Source organism: Conger conger, chromosome 4 (genome assembly GCF_963514075.1).
Source record: "Conger conger chromosome 4, fConCon1.1, whole genome shotgun sequence".
Taxonomy (NCBI): domain Eukaryota; kingdom Metazoa; phylum Chordata; class Actinopteri; order Anguilliformes; family Congridae; genus Conger; species Conger conger.
Window position 1 is genome coordinate 68580414 of NC_083763.1, and position 22273 is coordinate 68602686.

A 22273-nucleotide genomic window follows, 5' to 3' on the forward strand; every position below is an offset into this window, starting at 1 on the left:
AATCAAATCAAGACACGCGCGTGAGCTGCAGGCATCTGCTTGCAGCTCATACGCGTGTCCTGATTTGATTGAATATACAACTTCTCGCGGGTGTCTTGCCTAAGGTTTTTCATAGTATTAATACAATTGTAGAGACTGTCCCTTTATGTATTTTTTTCATCTGTCTTTAAATCGTATTTCATTTTCTTTCTCGACTTGAGTCAGATTCCCTGTGATTGCTTCTGTTACCATTTCCATCAGTCTATATGGCTTTCTTCTGAGTGCCCGCGTTATTATACTGCCACCTTGAGGTAATGTTGCCATACTACAGACAGTTATCGAAAATATGGATAAGCTACTTCTGTTCTTCATGACCATTCATATTCTACCACTGAATCTGATGAAAAGGACCTCGAACTCAACAACAAACAGGACAAAGGCAAACTTTGTCACACATAGAGCAAGGTGTCAGTCATATCAGCACCCCTCTCTCTCTTTCTCTCTCATATTACATCATTAAGAACAAGTTTGCTGGCATACTACTCAGTTAGGCTACTATGCGTCTGCTTTTCATGTCCTGCATCCAGGATGAGAGCTTGAAGGAGTGTCCCTTGACTGAAGAGGGTGTCGGGTGTTACCTGGCGAAACGACCCAGGAGATCTCCGAGTGAAGAACACGACTCCCATGTGGACATAAACACCAGACGTTCAGCTCCATTAGGAATGCATGCAGGTCCTTATAGACAAAGGCGGTTAAGACGACATCTCATTGTCCGTTCCTTGCCAGCTCATTGCCCTTCTCTGAAACAGGTTTTATTTTTATTTACAGTTGTACAACACTTAAATGAAAATGGAAAGTGGCTGCTGTTTGCAAATTAATGCATTCGATAAATAAATAATATCGATTAGAAGTGCCTGTTTGGGTTTATTTTCTGACGCAGATAGGCTACTGGCCCGTTTGGTTTGAATAATACGATATAACAATGAGGTGCATTTATTTATTTATTTATTTATTTATTTATTAGTGAATTTAATTATATACGGTCTGCGGACATACCGTAGACAGGTAGCATAGTTAACATTCAATTACTGGCTACACCTTAAGTAGGCCTAGGCTTGAATGAGCGTCTTAAAGCAGTGTGTTTAGCCTACATGTTTACATTTTGCACAACAGGTTAGGTGAACGATTCTTTTGGCTAAAGTAATTTGAGATTCCGAATTCTGAATAGTAAAAGTGAGACAGGAACTGCCAAAGTACTAAAAAGGCCAAACAGACACACCCCGTGGCGTTATAGTTGTCAAGGAGCGCTCTTGTCTGTATTCCAAACATGCCTTGGAAACCGGGTCTTTGAAATCTTTCGGGTTGACGGCACGTAGCTAGTCTGGAAAATAGTGAATGTTATTCTTCCTTGTTCATTGATCGATTGTTATTTCCTATTCCGGTTTTATCCAGTGCATTTCTTTCTCCAAATGTCTGTGAATTTGGGATTGACGCGCTTCTACTGACGGATATTACATACTTTTGGTAGGCTAGATAGCGAGCAAGCCTGCTGTGTCGCTTCAGTTTACTGTCATTGTATAGGATGTTAAAGAATGGCTAGTGTTACTCAGGCGCGCCTAGAGAAACGCAAGTGGCTCGTTGAATTGCGAACGTCGCTTAGTTTCCATGGTGGAAACTCAAAACACTCGACTAGATATGAAACAATAGGCTCAACTATTACAGGTATACAGTAGCGCGCGCTCTCTCTCTCTCCCTCTCTCTATCAAAAAAGTATCTCTCTCTCAAGCCTAGGGGTGGCATCCTATCTCTTACCGCAATGTCGCCTCGGTAAAGACTCTTTTTTATATTTGCATTCCCTTCTGAAAGCGGAAAGCAGGACCATCTGTCGCTTACAATGCCGACAGCAGACTATCAGAATCAAAGATTCTTTGCGGGAGTCGGCGGAACTGGGCAGCAGAGTACTGAAGCGCTGGGAGGCTACACCAGAGTCACGGAGGGACGTGGACAGAAACTCGGGGTAGGGGTTCAAGAGTGGCCCGATGGCTCCAGATACGAAGGGGAAATCGTCAGTGGTCTGAAGCAGGGCGAGGGGGTGTTCACCTGGGCAAACGGCGAGGTACGTGCTGCACAGCTAAAGCGCTGATTTGGTTTTTATTTTATGTTATTTATGATGTGCTGCATACTATTCGCTAATGCTAATTCTTTCTTTCTTTTTTCTTTCGTTCTTTCTTTTGGAAGTTGTATAAAACGGGCCGTGAACTATCGCTTCTAGCTGTTTGCGTTAATTTACATAATTTTCGCATACATTTCTAAATAAACAAATGCTTATTCGCTTATTTTCTACCTTTAAATGCATCACAACTGTTCCATCAAATCGTTAGACAGTACAGAGGACAAGGCCAAGACCCCCTAGGGTGTGCTAAGTTACTGCTGTTTTGTTGACAGCCCATTGTAGTTGACAGATGATTTTAAAAATTAAACAGCTAGCCGACGGAAAAAATAAAAAAGCAACATGGGCAAAGCACATGACATCTGACATCTGAAAAATACTATGGCTGCGAACGTACATACATTCAGTGAGCACTTTCTTAGATAGACCTGTACACCAGCTTGTTAATGCAAATATTTCATCAACCAATCATGTGGCAGCAATTGAATCCATAACGTGGTCAAGAGGTTCAGCTTTTTTTCAGGCCATATGTCAGTATCTCAGAAACTGCTGATATCCTGGTATTTTAACAGTCTCTAGTAAAATAAAAAACAATCCAGTAAGCAAAAGATTTGTGGGCAGAAACGTTGTTAATTAGAGAGGTCAGAGGAGAAGGGCAAGACTGTTCGAAGGTGACCACGCATTACAAAGTGGTATGCAGAGGAGCATCTCTGAACACACAACAAAACAAAAAAAAATCAAACCTTTTAATGGATAGGCTACAGCAGCAGAAGACTTAATACGTCTAAAAAATAAGTTTAATAAATACGTAGTAAAGTGCTCACTGAGTGTATGTGGAAATAAATGGCATAGATAGATGATAAATGACGTGGTGGTATAATAGCAGTTGTCTGATCATGTAAAATTACGTGCACAATGCACTTGACGGGTTTACACAAAGCCGGATGCCAAAACTGACGTGCTGTAGGTTTGCTATGAATCTTGCAGATGGATTTTCTGCACGAAGCTGACACAGTGCACACCACTTGGGAAATTACAAAACCCTTTGTATAAAACACACCAAGGACGCTCTACTAAGCCTGAAAAATTCTGCCATTTCATCCCACTGCCTTTCTTTAATCATTCTCTGTCATTTTCAGTGTTTCTCTAGCTTGGTATAATCCAGCCAGTAACTTGATGTTAAATATTCAAATCCTAGCTTGTGATTCAGCACTAGATGTAGAACTGGGCTGCCATGCCTTTATTTTGGTTTTCAGGAAGAATTTGTATAAATTGACTTAATATATTAAAAAAAGAGTGATATTTTGCAAAATAACCTTATTTTAACAATATATATTTTTCTGTGTAAATGATTTTAGCTGTATGAAGGCTCGTTCTATAAGGATTACCGGCATGGCATTGGGACATACACTTGGCCAGAAGGCTCCAGGTTCCAGGGGAAGTTTTACCGGAATCGCAAAGAGGGCTACGGAATTCAGCACTTCCCCGACGGCACCACTTTTCAGGTAAAAAATGCAAAAATAATGTCATTTTCAGGCAACAAAAAGTGTTTTTCAATTTCAAATTTGTCCTGATGTGCCGGTTTTGACCTATGACCCGTGCCAGGGGCTGTACCACGCGGACGAGCGGTTTGGGCCGGGCGTGGCGACATACCCGGACGGGCGGCAGGACGTGGGGCTCTGGCACAGGGACCGGCTGCTGAGGCTGTGCACCAGGGGCCCCGGGGCCTTCACGCTGAGGGCCCTCCCTGCGTACTCGGCCTGGGCCCCTGCCAGGACCACCAGCCCCCAGCCCAGCAGCCGGCCTTCCTCATGGGCGACCGTCGAACCCTCGCTCTCCCCCAGCCCCCTGCTCTTCACCCCGTCCCGCCAGATAGAGACCTACTCCACGGACTCTGACCACCTGCCCCTCCCTCAGGGCCTCCGCAGGAAGCTGGACCGCCTCTTCTTCAGGCAGGACGGAGACCCTGACATGGACCCGGCTGTGTTTGAGTCCCTGCCTCTTCAGCTGAGGATGCAGGCTCATATCCACAGACACAGGTACTGTAAGCCATGTCTGTTACAGACACTCATATGCGCAGACACAGGTACTGTAAGCCATGTCTGTTACAGACACTCATATCCACAGACGCGGGTACTGTAGGCCATGTCTGTTACAGACGCTCATATCCACAGACACAGGTACTGTAAGCCATGTCTGTTACAGACACTCATGTCCACAGACACAGGTACTGTAAGCCATGTCTGTTACAGACGCTCATATCCACAGACACAGGTACTGTAGGCTATGTCTGTGACAGACGCTCATATCCACAGACACAGGCACTGTAAGCCATGCCCATCATCCATCAATGTTATGCTAAAAAACTGACTTATCAAAATGTGTGACTCAGACGGTTTAACACAAAAGCACCTTTTAGCACTTTTAGCTTCCCAGAACATGCATTTCTTCTTGCCAAATGAAATGTGTGCCACAGGAGTAGGATAATATCAAAAGGAAACAACAATTGGTAGGATTACTCGCTTTTGAAATTGCTCTAGTCGGCATGCTTAACAAATGTAGCAGTGCTGAAGCCTTTTTATTTAAAGAGGAAACGTTGATATATTCACGCCTTTTTCCCTTTATGCACCAATCAGAGGCAGAGATATACTGTAGAAGCTACTGCTTCGGGGAATGCTGCAGGGTGTTGGAACTGGCGTAGTACGTATATCTGACTGCACATATCCTGGACGTGTTAATACTGCACATTTACTGTGGCTTGGAGAATACGCCGGAGAGTTCAGGTTTGTAGCGTTTTTAAATGCACATAAAAATGAAATGGAACTAAAATCCAAAGAGCGAGGGGTGAACACTCACCCTGCCCGGATTTATTTCACTGTCACGTAAAGCCTTTGTGCTATCTAGCCAGCGCACGTGTCATCAGCACCCAGAGGGAACATACATATAGTGGGTCACAGACTTTAGTGTAGCTTATGGAAAGCACTCAGCTATATGCTGTGCTCTGTTGGCTGGTGATTTCTGCGACTGATAAATTCACAGCGATGAAAACTCTGGTCGTGCAGTAAATATTCAGTCCAGGTAAAAACCTGGCGACGGGCAGCTTATTGTAATTCCCGAAACTCGCGGTAACAGCCGTTAAGCAGGCTTGGAGCCCAGCCTGAGTATGCAATTATATGATAAGTACAGGGTACTGCTGCTGCTTCACTCAGCTGAAACCCTCTCTGTGCAGCAGAGCTGTTGGGTTGCGCTGGGTCGAAGTACGGACAGCAAATAACCTATGACACGCATCAATATTCATGGAAAGGTTCTCATAAATTCATGCAGATGTGCACTTCTGACAGTGAAGGACATTTCTGGAATACCATTCGAACCATTACGTTCCCAGAAAAACAAATTGTGTTGAAAGTTTTTGGGGAAATCCATGCATGATAGTGTCCTCCATAGTTGTTGGGATGGAGACTTTCTTCAAGATTTGGCTCTGTACCCCATTATTTTAGATTTGTAATCAAAGAATTCAACGTGATTTCAACAAATGCAGATTCTCGGCTCCTATAAAAGGGTATTCATATACATTTTGGTTTCACCGTGCATCGCTTCATCTGTCAGTTTAGAGTTAACAAACTGGTTTGGTGCAGTTTCCCAGCTGTCCCAAGATTCTTGTGAAATAAAATATTGTTTAATGCATGAGCAATTAAAATCAACTGCTCGATGCTCATTGTGAGCCGCGACGTCAACGGTTCGAATCCGACCATCTGACAATTTGTCGCATGTCTTTCCCTCTCTCTCGCCCCCATTCTTCCTGTCTCTATATATACTGTCCAATAAAGCTGAAAAAGGCCTAAAAAATATCTATAAAAAAAAATAAAAAAATAAACTGCTCGAGATAAAGGAGAAATCATTATCAAGTGTAGCAGTGCTGACTGTATTTCTTATTTGACTGTATTCTCTCCGGACTGTATTTCTTATTTGACTGTATTTTCTCCGGACTGTATTTCTTATTTGACTGTATTTTCTCTGGACTGTATTTCTTATTTGACTGTATTTTCTCCAAGCTGTGTTTCTTATTTGACTGTATTCTCTCCGGACTGTATTTCTTACTTGACTGTAATTTCTCCGAGCTGTGTTTCTTATTTGACTGTATTCTCTCCGGGCTGTATTTCTTATTTGACTGTATTCTCTCCGGGCTGTAGGTTCGAGGCGGAGGCACAGGCCTGGGACGTGGCAGCGGTCGCCTCAGGCAGCCGTGAGCAGTTTGGCCCCCGGGGGCCCCTGGAGCGGGTCTCGGAGAGGCTGATCCAGGCGGCGTCTCTGGGAGACTCACAGAGCGTCCACAGGATCCTGAGGGAGGGGGCAGTGCATCCTGACGTGGGCGACGCCACAGAGCACACTGCGCTCATCGCCGCGACCGTGAGACCCTCAAACACCCTGACCACACCCCTTAAACACCCTGACCACAGCCCTCAAACACCCTGACCACACCCCTGAAACACCCTGACTACAGCCCTGACCACACCCCTGAAACACCCTGACCACAGCCCTGACCACACCCTGACCACAGCCCTGACCACACCCCTGAAACACCCTGACCACAGCCCTGACCACACCCCTGAAACACCCTGACCACAGCCCTGACCACACCACTGAAACACCCTGACCAAAGCCCTGACCACACCCCTGAAACACCCTGACCACAGCCCTGACCACACCCCTGAAACACCCTGACCACAGCCCTGACCACACCCCTGAAACACCCTGACCACAGCTCTGACCACACCCCTGAAACACCCTGACCACAGCCCTGACCACACCCCTGAAACACCCTGACCACAGCCCTGACCACACCCCTGAAACACCCTGACCACAGCCCTGAAACACTCTGACCTCAGCCCTGACCACAGCCCTGACCACACCCCTGAAACACCCTGACCACAGCCCTGACCACACCCCTAAAACACCCTGACCACAGCCCTGACCACACCCCTGAAACACCCTGACCACAGCCCTGACCACACCCCTGAAACACCCTGACCACAGCCCTGACCACACCCCTAAAACACCCTGACCACAGCCCTGACCACACCCCTGAAACACCCTGACCACAGCCCTGACCACACCCCTGAAACACCCTGACCACAGCCCTGACCACACCCCTGAAACACCCTGACCACAGCCCTGACCACACCCCTGAAACACCCTGACCACAGCTCTGACCACACCCCTGAAACACCCTGACCACAGCCCTGACCACACCCCTGAAACACCCTGACCACAGCCCTGACCACATCCCTGAAACACCCTGACTACAGCCCTGAAACACCCTGACCACAACGCTGACCACACCCCTGAGACACCCTGACCACACCCCTGAAACATCTTGACCACAGCCCTGACCACACCCCTGAAACACCCTGACCACAGCTCTGACCACACCCCTGAAACACCCTGACCACAGCCCTGACCACACCCCTGAAACACCCTGACCACAGCCCTGACCACACCCCTGAAACACCCTGACCACAGCTCTGACCACACCCCTGAAACACCCTGACCACAGCCCTGACCACACCCCTGAAACACCCTGACCACAGCCCTGACCACATCCCTGAAACACCCTGACTACAGCCCTGAAACACCCTGACCACAACGCTGACCACACCCCTGAGACACCCTGACCACACCCCTGAAACATCTTGACCACAGCCCTGACCACACCCCTGAAACACCCTGACCACAGCCCTGACCACACCCCTGAAACACCCTGACTACAGCCCTGAAACACCCTGACCACAACGCTGACCACAGCCCTGAAACACCCTGACCACAGCCCTGACACCCCTGAAACACCCTGACTACAGCCCTGACCACAACCCTGAAACACCCTGACTACAGCCCTGAAACACCTTGACTACAGCCCTGACCACACCCCTGAAACACCCTGACTACAGCCCTGAAACACCCTGACTACAGCCCTGACCACAACGCTGACCACAACCCTGAAACACCCTGACCACAACACTGACCACAGCCCTGAAACACCCTGACCACAGCCCTGAAACACCCTGACCACAGCCCTGAAACATCCTGACCACAACCCTGAATCACTCTGAGCGCACCCCTGAAACACCCTGACCACAGCCCTGAAACATCCTGATCACTGCGAATATACACACAGAATCTGCTTCCGTAGGCAAAAGAGACTAATGAGGAAATGTTTTTGTTGAAATTTTCGTTTTTCTGCAGACCCTGTTTAGCCCCAGTGTTGATCTCAAACACATTTTATTGACAGTGAATTTTTATGCATTTAATTCAATATCAGTTCAAGGTTATCTCTTGACCTGAAAAACAGAGGCTATCATGGGCCTGTGCTATACACAATAGATAGAGATACAGAACAGATCTGGTTTCAATATGTAGTTTGACATTAAATATGTAGTTCAGATATGCTTTAAATATTCATTCAATTTTATAACAGAATTGTAAAGTTGATCTCTTAACCTCTTTCAGAACATTTTTATGAACATTTTTATGAATTCTCTCTCTCCCTCTCTCTGTCTCTGTCTCTCTCCCTCCCTCTCTTTCTCCCTCTGTTTCTCTCTCTCCCTCTCTTTCTCTCTCTGTTTCTCTCTCTCTTTCTCCCCCTCTCTCTCTCTGTCTCTCTCCCTCTCTCTCTCCCCCTCTCTCTCTGTCTCTCTCTGTCTCTCTCTCCCCATCTCTCTGTCTCTCTGTCTGTCTCCCTCTCTCCCTCCCTCTCTCTATCTGTTTCTCTCCCCCTCTCTCTCCCTCTCTCTCCCTCCCTCTCTCTGTCTCTGTCTCTGTCTCTCTGTCTCTGTCTCTCTCTCCCTCTCCCTCTCCCTCTCTTTCTCTCTCTGTTTCTCTCTCTCTTTCTCCCCCTCTCTCTCTCTGTCTCTCTCCCTCTCTCTCCCCCTCTCTCTCTGTCTCTCTCTGTCTCTCTCTCCCTATCTCTCTATCTCTCTGTCTGTCTCCCTCTCTCCCTCCCTCTCTCTATCTGTTTCTCTCTCTCTCTGTCTCTTTCTCTCTCCCCATCTCTCCGTCTCTCTGTCTCTGTCTCTCTCTCTCCCCCTCTCTCTCCCTCTCTCTCCCTCCCTCTCTCTGTCTCTGTCTCTCTGTCTCTGTCTCTCTCTCCCCCCTCTCTCTCCCTCCCTCTCTCTCTCTCCCTCTCCCTCTCCCTCTCCCTCTCTCTCTCTCTCTCTCTCTCTCTCTCTCTCTCTGTCTCTGTCTCTGTCTCTGTCTCTGTCTGTCTCTAGGTGAATTGTCACATGGATGTGATGCACCTGCTGTTGGACAGTGGCTGTGATGTGAATAAGCTGAATGTGGAGGGCATGTCGGCGCTGGCCGTGTGCAGTGTGCTGTACTACCCCTACGACTCGCTCCAGGACACCGCGGCTGAGACACGCCCGCACAGAGACCGCCCACATTTGCAGGTGGGTCACATGACGTCACACCAACGCCACAGACCCCCTAGGACCAGGCCGGCTGGTTGGTAGCTGGCATGGCAGCCAATCACCGTTGGTGTGTCAGTGTGGGTATGAATGGCCGAAAAGGAAGCATCAATTGTACAGCTCTTTGGATAAGAGTGCTATATTAATGCTAACCATTTACTAATTTGGTTCATAGGAACTGTGCTTTTGGTTTTCCTGTTCTTAAACACCGCAAGGTGAGCAGGGGGGTATTTCATGAAGCAGGATTTGTAGATAAGTCAGTAATCTTGCTTTGTGAAACAGGGCCCTGCTCATACTTTTTTTCCATTGAGTAACAACTCTGTGAAAACAAATTCTTCCTCATATACATGTTCCATAAAAAAGGTCTACTGGTGTCCAATCCTGCAGGAGTGTAATATGCAGTCTCCCACTGGAGATGGTCCTCAGAAGAGCAGAGTAGAGGGTGGGGGCATTGAACAAAATGGCCACCCTGAAGAACCCAACCCACTCAACCAATCAGGTGAAATCAGCCAGAGTGACCACACTGAGTGCTCCGACCCCAGCCCCGAAACCCCACCGCCCCTAACGCGGTCCATCCCGGTGTTGGACGGGGACGTCCTGCTGGGCTCGGTCTCCTGGCCCGAGAACAGGGCCGTGGAGGTGAACCCGGAGGACCAGGAGGAGGAGGAGGAGCTCAGCGACAGCGCCTTCGACTCGGCCTGCTCTCAGAACAGTTTCCCCATCCGCGTGAGCGATGAGGTCATCCAGCAGACCGCGGAGACACTGAGCCGCTCCGGCCTATCACAGCCGGCCGACACCCAGGAGACCGTCTGGAGGATGGCCCACATGAAGACCGCGTAAGTCCGTCAGTTACAGGGGGTTACGGGGGCAGCCACTATTTTTACCACTGATGAAAAGGAATGCTGAATTTATTTGCCTGAAAAAAGGACATTTTATAACATATGTTCTGATTTCCCATTCTGGAAAAATCTGCATGCATTTCACATCAATAGGGCAAGCACATCAGTGAATTTCCCTGTCAGCCCCATATGTTGTCATTGGGGGGAGGGGTTGGAGTGTCTGGACTCAAAAACAGGTTGTGGCTCCTTGTCTCAGCTTTGACCCAGTAAGGAACATCACTAGATGCCACTTGCAAATTTGAATAAAGATAAAGAAATGGATTACAGTGTACAGTACAGCGCAAAAGTCTTAAGCACCTGTATAACATTCTGTACAGATAAGATTCTTTCAAAAAGAAATTTTGGAAAATGAATATTTGGAAATCTCAAATGTGTTCTTTTATACTAACACACAAAAAAAAAACATATATATAATAAATTCTAGGGTGCCTAAGTCTTCTGCACAGTACTGTATATCCACAAAGAACAAGAGATCTACGCTGGATTAAAAGGTTATAAAAATATGTGCGAAATGTTAATGTTAAAAATATTGCGCCTATGTTTTGTTGATAATGGAAAGGATATTGCGCGTGTATATACCGGTGTTAGGTGTGTAATGTTGTGTTCGCGGCTGGCTCTGTGTTCAGGCGCAGGGCACGCTGGAGCACCATGGCCCTGCTCCTCTCCCGGGGGGCCGACCCCAACTCCTCCAGCGTCCCCATGCCCGTCCTGTTCCTCGCCATCAAGGCCCGGCACGTCCCGGCGGTCCGCCGCCTGCTGGAGTGTGGAGCTCGGACCGACGTACCCCTGCCCCCCGAGGTGCCCCCTTCTTCCTCTGTCCCCCTGAACACCAGAACATCTTCCTCACCGTACAGCACCGTACAGGCACTCATCTTCCTCAGATACATACAAATACTCATCTTCCTCAGATACATACAGCACCATAGAGACACTCATCTTCCTCAGATACATACAGCACCATAGAGACACTCATCTTCCTCAGATACATACAGCGCCGCACAGACCCTCCTCTTCATCAAATACATACAGACCCTCATACAGAACTTCCTCTTCATCAGCTACACATTCCCACAGTTCATCACAGATGTGTAACAGGTACACTCTGTCTTTGGGACTTTTACAGAAGATTGTAAGACTCATTTTGGGACTAAAACCTTCTTAAGACTGTTTTTGTTTTCACAGTGCACAGACGTATCTGTCCATCTGTCTTTTACAGAAGAAGGGCCTGTATCCACTGCACATTTCAGTGGGTCTGCCAGGCCCCGAGGCACCCAGGATTACAGAACTGCTCCTGCACGCCCTGGCTGACCCTAACGTACGGGCGCTGGACGCCAACGAGGTCTTTCACCTGGACAAGGTGAGCACGGGGCATCACCAACAGCATCACAGGAAGCTGAGGGGGGTCAATGAACCAATCAACCAATCAGCTGTCCCATCACTCAATAAATGAAGCAATTAACCAATAAAATTGTACCGGGCCATTTTGAATCCAATCAAGTCAGAAAGCCATACAAACAAAATCTGTTTGGGAAAACTAGGAAATGTATTTATAAATTCCTTCAGCAAGTTGTTTAGATGGTTGAAAATAGTGGGATGCTAGTGGGAGGTTTCAAAAGAAGATGAGCACGTCCAGACACTGATCATGAACAGAGTAGGCCAGCACTTTCACCAACGTCCCGTTCCTCGGCAGAACTCTCCGGAAGCCCCGTCGGGCCGCGGCAGTAAGGCCGCGGGCCCGTCCAGCTGCCCCTTCAGCGAGCCTGATGAGGGGGGGAGGACGCCCCTGCACGTGGCCTGCCACAGGGACGGCGAATACTCGGTGAGTCCCGTCCCCCCTGTCGCTCAAACCGACCCCTGATAAACACCGCCAGAGCCAGGGCGCAACGGTCCCTCCCTGACAGTCCAGCCACACCGCAGCAAGCCCCTTACTGTACATTATTACAGGTTCACAGGCCAGTGTTCAGACTCAGAGTAGGATGACTGATCTAGGATCAGCACTGCAAGTCTGTCTTAACCAGTGTTTTAGTCTTAAGACTTTTTCTCACAAAGAAAATATTAGCTTGCTTTAAGTTTCCTTGACAAGTGGTATTTTCGTGCCCCTTTGGCATATCTTGAAATTAATTTGTGTCTCAATATTCTTGTCTTTTTTTGCTAAACATTCATAGAAATCAGATTTTAAGTCTTGATGTAAGATTAAAATACTTGTTGAGAATAATGGTTTTTTACTGTGAGGTTTCCCCAAGCCATCCAAACCTTATCCACTGTAAGCTTAAAGATAATAAACAGATCCAAGATTAGTGCTTCTGCTTTGAGATGCTTTGTGAATATGGGACTGCGAGTTTCTTTGTTCTCTGAGATAAAGTATATCTTGCGAAAGCCTTATTTTTGAATGAGGATTTGGTAGCTATTTCTTTTAGTTTTTTCTTTTAGATCCTATTGTCTTATTGCAAGTAATCATGGTCCTTTGTGTTATGGGGAAAGGATTTGAGTAATGCTGATCAGAAAGATGGACTGAAAATATTGTGGTATTTGCAAGAGTATAAGTGAGTGGCATAAGTGGCAATGGACAGAGAGCGTCATGCGTGTGTTACAGATGGCCAGAGATGTGGTGTCTCTCCTGCTGTCCCACAATGCCAACACTAACCTTCTGTGGAGCGGCCATTCCCCTCTCTCTCTGGCCATCGCCAGCGGCAACAACCTGGTGAGTTAAGGAGCGCATGCTTGTCTTTTTCTTCGCCCAACCCCTCTCCCCCCCCTTGTGTACTGTTTTTAACCTCTCAGAGGACAGACTACGAGGCACACGCAGTTCTTCAAACATGATGTTTGTTCTCAGATTATTATATTTCACATTGTGCCGGTGATTATAGTTTTGAATTACAAAAAGCCTTCCGGCCCAAGGAGAGGCAGACATGAAATTGATGCGGCGACGCTCCTCTCGGGCTGAGAGGATTTATGGACGGCGTGTAAAACACAATAGAGCGCCTTTGAGTTGTGCTGCGGGCGTCAGGCTCTCAGCAAACAGACTGCCTCCGTGACGCAGGTGTTTATGGAGTACTGGGGTGATACGATGGCCCGAATGCGGATATTTATCGCAGGATTACATGGCTCAGGTTGCGGGCAGTAGTCGTGTGTCTGTGTACATCGCCTAGTTCAGAGCTAGGATTCTGGGGAGGAGCCTGTTGGCAGCCAACCATGTTGCGTAACCGTTTACCACAGAGACAAAATGTCTGCTTATTCTGTTACCAACAAACAAACTATAAAAAGTTCAAATTGTTAAAAAATATTATCATTCCAAAGCAGTGGTCCTCACTCCTGGTTCTGTCGAGCCGCAGGGTGTGGTGGCTGTTGTTGTTGGCATTTAATTGATCAATTAAAGCAGTTGATCACACAGTTAACTCACCTCACCTGGGTCTGAATTGGTTACTGATATTAAGGCGAAAACAAAAACCAGCACACCCTGCAGCACTCCAGGACCAGGAGTGAGGACCGCTATTCTAAGGTGTCAGGCAAATATTCATACTTATTCAGGACTCTCTGTTTCATAGAATGAATTTTATGCAGGCAGAACCACATATGCATGATGAATATTCCTAATAGAAAATTAGTAGCAAATTAGAGCACTTGTAGCTCCCAAAGCAGCAGAGTTGTTAATGTCAGTTAGAATAACTGTTCAGTGAGTAGAATATCTGGCTTGATAATGACATCACTTCCTGTTCCTCTGTTTGCTCAGGCTGTGGATGAGCTCCTGGCCTGGGGGGCGGATCCCAACCTCCCTCTGACCCGGCGGGTGGGCAGTGCCCTGTGTGCCGTGGTCAACATCAGCTACGACCGCGGACAACATCCACGCGACAGAGTCAAACTGGTAACTGCCCTGAGTGTCTGACCTGAGCCTCAGACAGAGTCAAACTGGTAACTGCCCTGAGTGTCTGACCTGAGCCTCAGACAGAGTCAAACTGGTAACTGCCCTGAGTGTCTGACCTGAGCCTCAGACAGAGTCAAACTGGTAACTGCCCTGAGTGTCTGACCCGAGCCTCAGACAGAGTCAAACTGGTAACTGCCCTGAGTGTCTGACCTGAGCCTCAGACAGAGTCAAACTGGTAACTGCCCTGAGTGTCTGACCTGAGCCTCAGACAGAGTCAAACTGGTAACTGCCCTGAGTGTCTGCCCTGAGCCTCAGACTGCATCACCACTGCTAAAATGTAATCCTAAAGCCTCTTTCACATGGCTGCTGTTCAAACTTCAAAAGTCATGCAAAGCTGTAATGTGATTGGATGTGCTATGAAAGGTAATTAATTAGATCAAAGTTCAAACCATTTGAACATTAACCCTTGTGTTGTCTTAAGGGTCAAAAATGACCCACACACCACAAAGTTTGTGATGAGTTACAGGTTGCGTATTTATGCAAAACAGGTTAGGGGTTTAAAATTCAATTAAGCATTTTTGACCCTTAGGACAAGGGGAGTTTACAGAATGACTACACAAGGGTTATGCGTCATGGCTCTGCGTTCATTTTGAGCTGTGCGGTATGTCAGCGGTATATCCGGGCATCAACGATCCTTCCATAGGAAATGAATGGTGTGACTCCACGTTGAGCATGGTGACTCTGATCATGTGGAAGTCATGTAACTGATTTTTTTTTTTACTTACAGCTGGAAAAACTGGTCAGAGCTGGTGCCAACATCCTGATGCCAGTCTCGTACGGAGAAGGGCGCAAGAGTGCAGTGGGCACTGCCGTGGATTATGCCCACTATGTCTTCCAGCAGGTACAATGTGACGCCGAAAAAAAGGCCTGTTTCAATGCACTCTGTACCACACATATTTTGTGTAAAACACAGCACAGCACAAACAAAGGATACTGTGTAAGGAATATTTGACTTGCCTATTTCTTATATGCTGATCTGTTCTGTCACTCACTTGCAGTGGTAGAAAAATTCCGGTTCAGGCATTACCCAGTATTTTGTTCCAATGACCAGGATTTGCTAATTAGCCCAATTCTCCAGGCAGGAGGTAGAACTAATGAGTGAAATCAGCTGGCAGAGTTCATGTGTGGAAGAAATCCGTGGCAGTACTTTGACTTTCTTTGACTTTTTGATGCGGAAAGTCAGGTAAGGGGTAAATTCGGTGTCATTCAGTTTGAAGACCCGTCGTCCCTCCTCCCCTGCAGGACGGGCGTATCGCCCACACCCCGTACCACGCGCTGAGCCCGGCCGAGCGGGACGTGTACAACGCACGGCGCCACCTGCTGGGCGTGATGGGGGACGTGCTGCGGCAGGCGGCGGTGCAGGCCGAGCACCAGCGTGCGGAGGAGGAGCTGAGGCAGGGCGTGCGCAGTGAGTCAGGCCCACGCCGCCGCGCCGCTAATAATTACTTTACACTACATTACTGCCATTTGGCAGATGCTCTTATCCAGAGCGACGGACAGTTGATTAGACTAAGCAAGGGACAGTCTTCCCCTGGAGCAAGGCAGGGTTAAGGGCCTTGCTCAAGGGCCCAATGGCTGTGCTGATCTTATTGTGGCTACACCGGGGATCGAACCGCCGAACTTGCCCCAGTCATGTACCTTAGCCACTATGGTACAGGCCACCCTTAATAACTCTGAGCAGCTCACAAAACCTGAGCAGCACCACACACACCAATATATAACTCAGTCTCAACAAGTGGTTTAGTCTTATATTCAGACTTTTTCTACTTCCACACAGTGTTTCTTCAGGTGTGCTCTGACAGACGGGCGGTGTGTTGGGTTAGATTCTGTGCTCTGACAGACGGGCGGTGTGTTGGGTTAGATTCTGTGCTCTGACAGATTGACGGTGTGTTGGGTTAGATTCTGTGCTCTGACAGACGGGTGGTGTGTTTGTTGGGTTAGATTCTGTGCTCTGACAGACTGGCGGTGTGTTGGGTTAGATTCTGTGCTCTGACAGTGTGTTCTCCTGTGTGCACGCAGGCGTCTCTCCCAGTGAGAAGTTCCTGTACGTGGGGGCAGGTGCGTCTCCTCCTCAGGCCAAAGCTTCAGTAGCGATCAGCCCAGAGCGCAGAGGAGCCGCTCCTCCACTCGAACCCAGGTAGCCCAATCAGCCTCTGTCTCATTCAGGACCCAAACGCACGTTTAGCCTGTTTACTCACGCAGAACAAATGCACACAGACATTCGTCATTTCACTCATTCTGTTAGAGCTGGTGTATACCATGTTTATTCACTTTTATACAATCATTCATTTACTTTCAGTCCCACAGCTGGAGTGGATATATACATAATTACCTTGTGTGTGCATTCATTCATTCATTCATTCATTCATACTGTCCTACTGAATATGGAGGTATACAGGCTGCTGATATTCACTTTAACATATATTATTCACTATCCTGAATTCAGTCATTTTATCACTTTTGGAGCTGCTGTTTCACTCACTCATTCAGTCATAAATTCATACATTCACTCACTCGCTTCCTGTAGCTCGAGCTGTGCATCTCGCACATTGCCTACCTCCATTTTCCTGTTTTGCCTGTTCCCATGTAGCTGGTATTAGTCATAGCCAGATAGACTTCACTTTGTGCACATGCATATTTCCTCATTCATCTCCAGTGTGAAACTTGAGCCATTTCATATCTTTTTTCATATCTTCTTCTTCTTCTTCTTCTTCTTCTTCTTCTTCTTATTCTTATTCTTATTATTATTTTACGTCATTGCATTGAAGCCAAATTAACACCTTAATCCGGTGATTATCCTTATAATCCCCATGTTCATTAACAGGATGAGTAATCCTTAACAGTAATTACCTGTGTTGACATAAACAGAAATAGGTTCATTGTAAGCACTTGATATTTTGGTGCATGGAGGGTCCTTATAAAGGATCTCAAAGCAATGTTTGGATTAATGTAACAGGTTTTATTAATGGCTTATTAAATTTGGGTTCATCTTCAGTCAAGAGCCAATACATGAACTGGTCACCCTGGGTATTTTGCTTCTGGCACTGAACTAAAAATACATCTGCAATACATGGACAGCTGACTCTTGCACTCTCGTCAGTAAACAGTTCTGGCCACTAGATGGCAACACATTCATTGCTATTAAACCAAGTCTGCACAACACACACACCATGCACCTTTGCTGACCCGACAATGCATTGTATATTTCACAGATCATATTTCCACTCTTGTCACAGTGGAGTAGGATCAGGTTTTTTTAATGGTAATTTGCCAATGTTTCGCCCACGGCAATGTGGGATGTTATGTATAATCAAACTGCTTCTCTCCTTTTCACAGATCTTATACACTGGAGATGTAATAATCAGGCACAATATGCTGCTATGTGGGCTTAATGTGGTATTATTTGTTGACCATAGAAAAGGCTATGCCACCCATTGATTTAAGTGCTATTATGTACACTGGAGGTGTTGGAGGCTAGATTGGGAAGACAGGAGTGTATTGTACACCACTCTGGTTAAATGTCGGCCAAGTGACTGTAATGTGTAATGTAATGCAATGCCTTGTGTTGTCGTGTTGTGTAAGAGGGAAAAATGAATTTTGTATACAGTATATGTGTGAGACCTTCTGTGTGTGTGCATGTGTGTGTGGGAGAGAGAGTGAGAGAGGGAGAGAGGTGGAGAGAGAAAGAGAGAGAGGGGAGTGAGAGGGAGGACAGAGTGTGTGAGAGAGAGAAAGAGAGAGAGAAAGAGAGAGGAGTGAGAGAGACAGACAGAGTGTGAAGGAGAGTGAAAGAGAGAGGAGTGAGAGAGACAGACAGAGTGTGAGGGAGAGTGAAAGAGAGAGGAGTGAGAGAGACAGACAGAGTGTGAGGGAGAGTGAAAGAGAGAGGAGTGAGAGACACAGACAGAGTGTGAGGGAGAGTGATGGAGAGAGAGAAATAGAGAAACATGGTGTATTGGAGGATACCGTATCTCAGCGTGTCTGTCCCCTGTCTCTCTGCAGGAAGCCCCTGTTTAAGTACTGCTACCAGTGCGGGCGTTCTGCGGGCGTGGCTCTCGCTGCCTGTACGCGCTGTCGCGAGGTCTTCTACTGCAGCAAGGCCTGCAAGATGGCCGCCTGGGGCGACCGGCACAAAGACGAGTGCGTGCGCGTCCGAGGTAACCGCGGGCAACAGAGCTGGGCTTAATGTGGTCTAAAGTAAGACAGGGAGACTACAGCAACTGACATTTCAATTATTCACGTGAGAATTATCCTCATAGAACAGAACCCACGGAGCCAAAGCCTGAATCTCTATGTCTAGAGGGATGGAAATCCAGGCTGAGAGACATTTTGACATAAATGGACTAAGATGTACCCCGATGTAGCTCAGGTTTAACCTGGATATAGCCTACAGCCGTGGTCTCTGGTCCTGGAGAACGACTGGGTGTGCTGGTTTTTGTTTTCACCTGAAAATCAGCACCCTGTTGAGACCCAGGTAACCAGGGGAGGTGAGTTAACTGTGCAATCGACTGCTCTAATTGATTAATTAAGTGCAGAGTAACAACAAAGACCAGCAGACCCTGTGGCTCTCCAGGACCAGGGTTGGACACCACTGGCCTACAGCCTATAGGCTACGTTCTAGTCTGCCGGAACACGTTCCTTTTTCAACCAAATGCAGCAGGTTTTCAATGCATTTCACCACTAAAATGTTCACTGGGAATGGACATCTTTGAATTAGTGAACAGAATGTCAATGCAAATCGAGAATTGACTGATTTGAAAAAGAATTAAGCCCAGCCACCAGGAGTGCACTATGTTCTTTTTGCACCCCTAAAACTGCCTTCAAATGTACTATATACTCCTGATTATGTGTGATTTTGGCCTGAGTTCCATCCACTGACACATTCTTGTAACTGAAGAGCGACACCAAATAACTCTCACGGCCGAGTGTAAATAATGATTCCTGCTCCAATTCTTGTTTTTGTTCGAGGAGTCTCGACACCACACCCATTTGAGTGTCCTTTATTTATTTAACATTGTTACAGTTAGGTGAGTTTCATGTGTGCGCCTCGTACACTATAACACCATAACGCTGCAATAAACTGTCTTAACAAGTGTTTTAGTCTTGCAATGAGACTTAAAATCGTATTTTGTTCGCTGAAGTAGAAAATATTAGCTTGTTTTAAGTTACTGTTCGTGAAAGTGAAATTTTCTAACCCCACTGACAAATCTTGAAATGAGTTCAACCTCATGTTTTTGTCTTATTTAACAAAAAAAAGGAAAATAAATGAAATTTTAAGTATAGATAAGTCTATAATACTTGTTGAGCTTGCCTTATTTTTTGCTTTTTACAGTGTAACTCCAGTCGGTTACCATAACATGTTCTGCTGGAAACACTTCTTGGTGTTTGCCAAGTTATCATCTTAATGCCATTGAATACGAATCACAAATGCAACCATTAGATTACTGCCCAGATCGAGAGCCAAAGCTCAACTACTTATAATCGTCAGTTGGATATTGGCATAGTTTCTTTTATTGCGTAGTATGCAGCTGGGGTTATAATCCCTGTAGCTAAACTTAATGTTATTGTCTTCATACTCGACATGTCACAACAGTTCTCAGAACATGTAGCTATGGGTGGCTGGCTCTTAACAAAAGAGCAATTGCACTGTAAAGAAAGAGTTATACTTTGTCAGCACAAACCTTGGCACACTCCTCACAGAGAGAGCTAAGGATGCTGGCGTCTTCCCCACTTTATGTTTGCATGTTTCTGAGAATGGCTGTGACTGATGCACGTAGCAAAATCCTTTCGTTCGGGCATGTGTGTCATTTCAAAGAAGCTCAGGCCCAACGTTTTATCAAAGGGGCAGATAATTCCCTGGTGGATAATTTATACACAAAAAAGCTTCAGTTAAATCACTACTGCTACAAAAGACATTAAAGTAAATTGAGATTACCAAAGCAAGATTATGATAGTGTCTGTAAAGCCCTGAAATCCTTTGTTTTATCAAGTTTTGGTTCAGGTTTATTGGAGAGGAACAGGGCATGATACAGCAGGAAAAGGGAAGCAACGACTACATATTCTCAAGGCATTTTAAGATAAGATTTAACAGGAAAAATATGAAGGAACTAAAATGTATTATATTCTAATTAAACTGCTCCATATCTGTTGTTTAGAATTTACAACAGGAAGTTAACTAATATTAAACAAATGACCGTTATACCACGTCACATCACGAGTGATCCAATCATTATCTTTGCGGTGGTTGCTAACTAAGCATTTTTTAATTATTGCGGAGCTACGCGACGTCTTCGCGACGTCTTCGCGGACGTGGTTTGCAACCTTTGCATAAGACGCACATTCCGCACAACCCCTACCCAGACCCTTTTTTACGTGTACGCACTGGGACTATGCGTACAGCCATGCTCGAAGTGAAATCCTGCGTTAGTCAATAGACATGAGGAGGCTGGCGAGTGCTTTTCTTAGGGGGAAATTTGACCGTAGATACCCGGGTCTGTGTCTGCAGGCAAGGCCAAGGACAGGAAGTATTTGCCCAAGAAAGCCGGGCTCCCCCAGCCTGAGGCCCCCCGGCAGGGGTCCGCGAAAACCCCCGGCAGGCTGCAGACCACCCCGCAGAGCCCCGGCATGGACCCAAAGGGCAGCTGGGACCTGGAGGAGAACTACAGCTTCAACTGACCGCCTGATCAGAGCTGTAGAGAACTACACCTTCAACTGACCATCTGATCAGAGCTGTAGAGAACTACAGCTTCAAATGACCATCTGATCGGAACTATAGAGAACTAAATCTTCAACTGACTGTCTGAACAGCTGGCACCTGGACGAGAACTACAGCCTCAATTGACTGTCTGAGAAAAGTAGAGAGATCACACAGACGGGGAAGAGAGCTACAGCTTCAACTGGCTGTCTGTGAAGAGTACAGAGATCAGACAGAGATGGGCCTATCAATCCCCAGTGCAGCAGTCCTGTATACAAAGGGGTTGTCTGCAATGTGTGCTTTTGTGTGCCGATTGGGGAAGGAGGGACTGCAAAGTAGGCTATGCTAAATGAGTTTACACCACAGTGTGCCAGGATTACAATCAGGCAAAGAGACGTGTTTTGTAGGCAGTAGGCAGTTTCTGCAGTCAAATGTGGAGCAAACGCCAGGCTGAATTAGCCAATCAGAGCCTGAGACCATAGAGTGTGAGGCCCATACAGATTGAAATTACATTATAGTTATTTAACTGAATATTTTATCCAAAGCAACTTACAGTTGAATCGACTAAGCAGGGGCCAATGTGGGGTTAAGGGGCCTTGCTCAAGGGCCCAACTGCTGTGGCTACACTGGTTCTTGTGCCACTAATCTTCCGGGTCACAGTCAAGCAACTTAGCATTAAGGCCATAGGCTGTCCCGATGTATTGAAATGTACTGTCCTGAATTGGTCTGAAAGGCCACCTCAAGACTGCACAGGGGATTTGACACTCTCTTCAACTATGCAACGACTATAAGATGGCAGTTGGTGTTTGGCAGTTATATTAAAGTAATTTCTCCAAGGGAATAGAAGTTGGGAAATGCATTCACAGGGCTCTTGTATTTTTTATAAAAGTAGAAAAGGTGCTTCCTCATGGAATTGTCATTTCACTACTCTGGGAGGGTGACTGTTAAAGGAATAAAATGAGTGCCAAACTCTGTGAAACGTTACATGGTAATTATTCTTTGGTTATTGTGATGTCGTTCCTAATTGCTCATTTTCCAAGTAACTGTCCCTCAGAACGTAGACATCAGAAGGCCTATCAATGGATAGTATCAGGTATCAAAGAGAAATTATAAGAACTCATATCAGGTATGAGAAGCATAAATCACTTC

The 22273-nt window shown here is 46.6% G+C and overlaps 1 protein-coding gene across 1 annotated transcript; it reads left to right on the forward strand.

The window, feature by feature from the left end:
• Nucleotides 1-1299: 1299 nt before the first annotated feature.
• Nucleotides 1300-21105, forward strand: ankmy1 (ankyrin repeat and MYND domain containing 1). The gene is made up of 16 exons (XM_061239028.1): nucleotides 1300-2095; nucleotides 3508-3654; nucleotides 3755-4188; nucleotides 6340-6556; nucleotides 9415-9591; nucleotides 9997-10445; nucleotides 11135-11306; nucleotides 11725-11865; nucleotides 12199-12327; nucleotides 13102-13209; nucleotides 14239-14370; nucleotides 15158-15271; nucleotides 15673-15838; nucleotides 16450-16567; nucleotides 18433-18587; nucleotides 20936-21105. Exons 1-16 carry the CDS (start codon nucleotides 1874-1876, stop codon nucleotides 21103-21105), a joined length of 3051 nt encoding a protein of 1016 aa, XP_061095012.1. The 5' UTR covers nucleotides 1300-1873.
• The last annotated feature ends 1168 nt before the right edge of the window (nucleotides 21106-22273 follow it).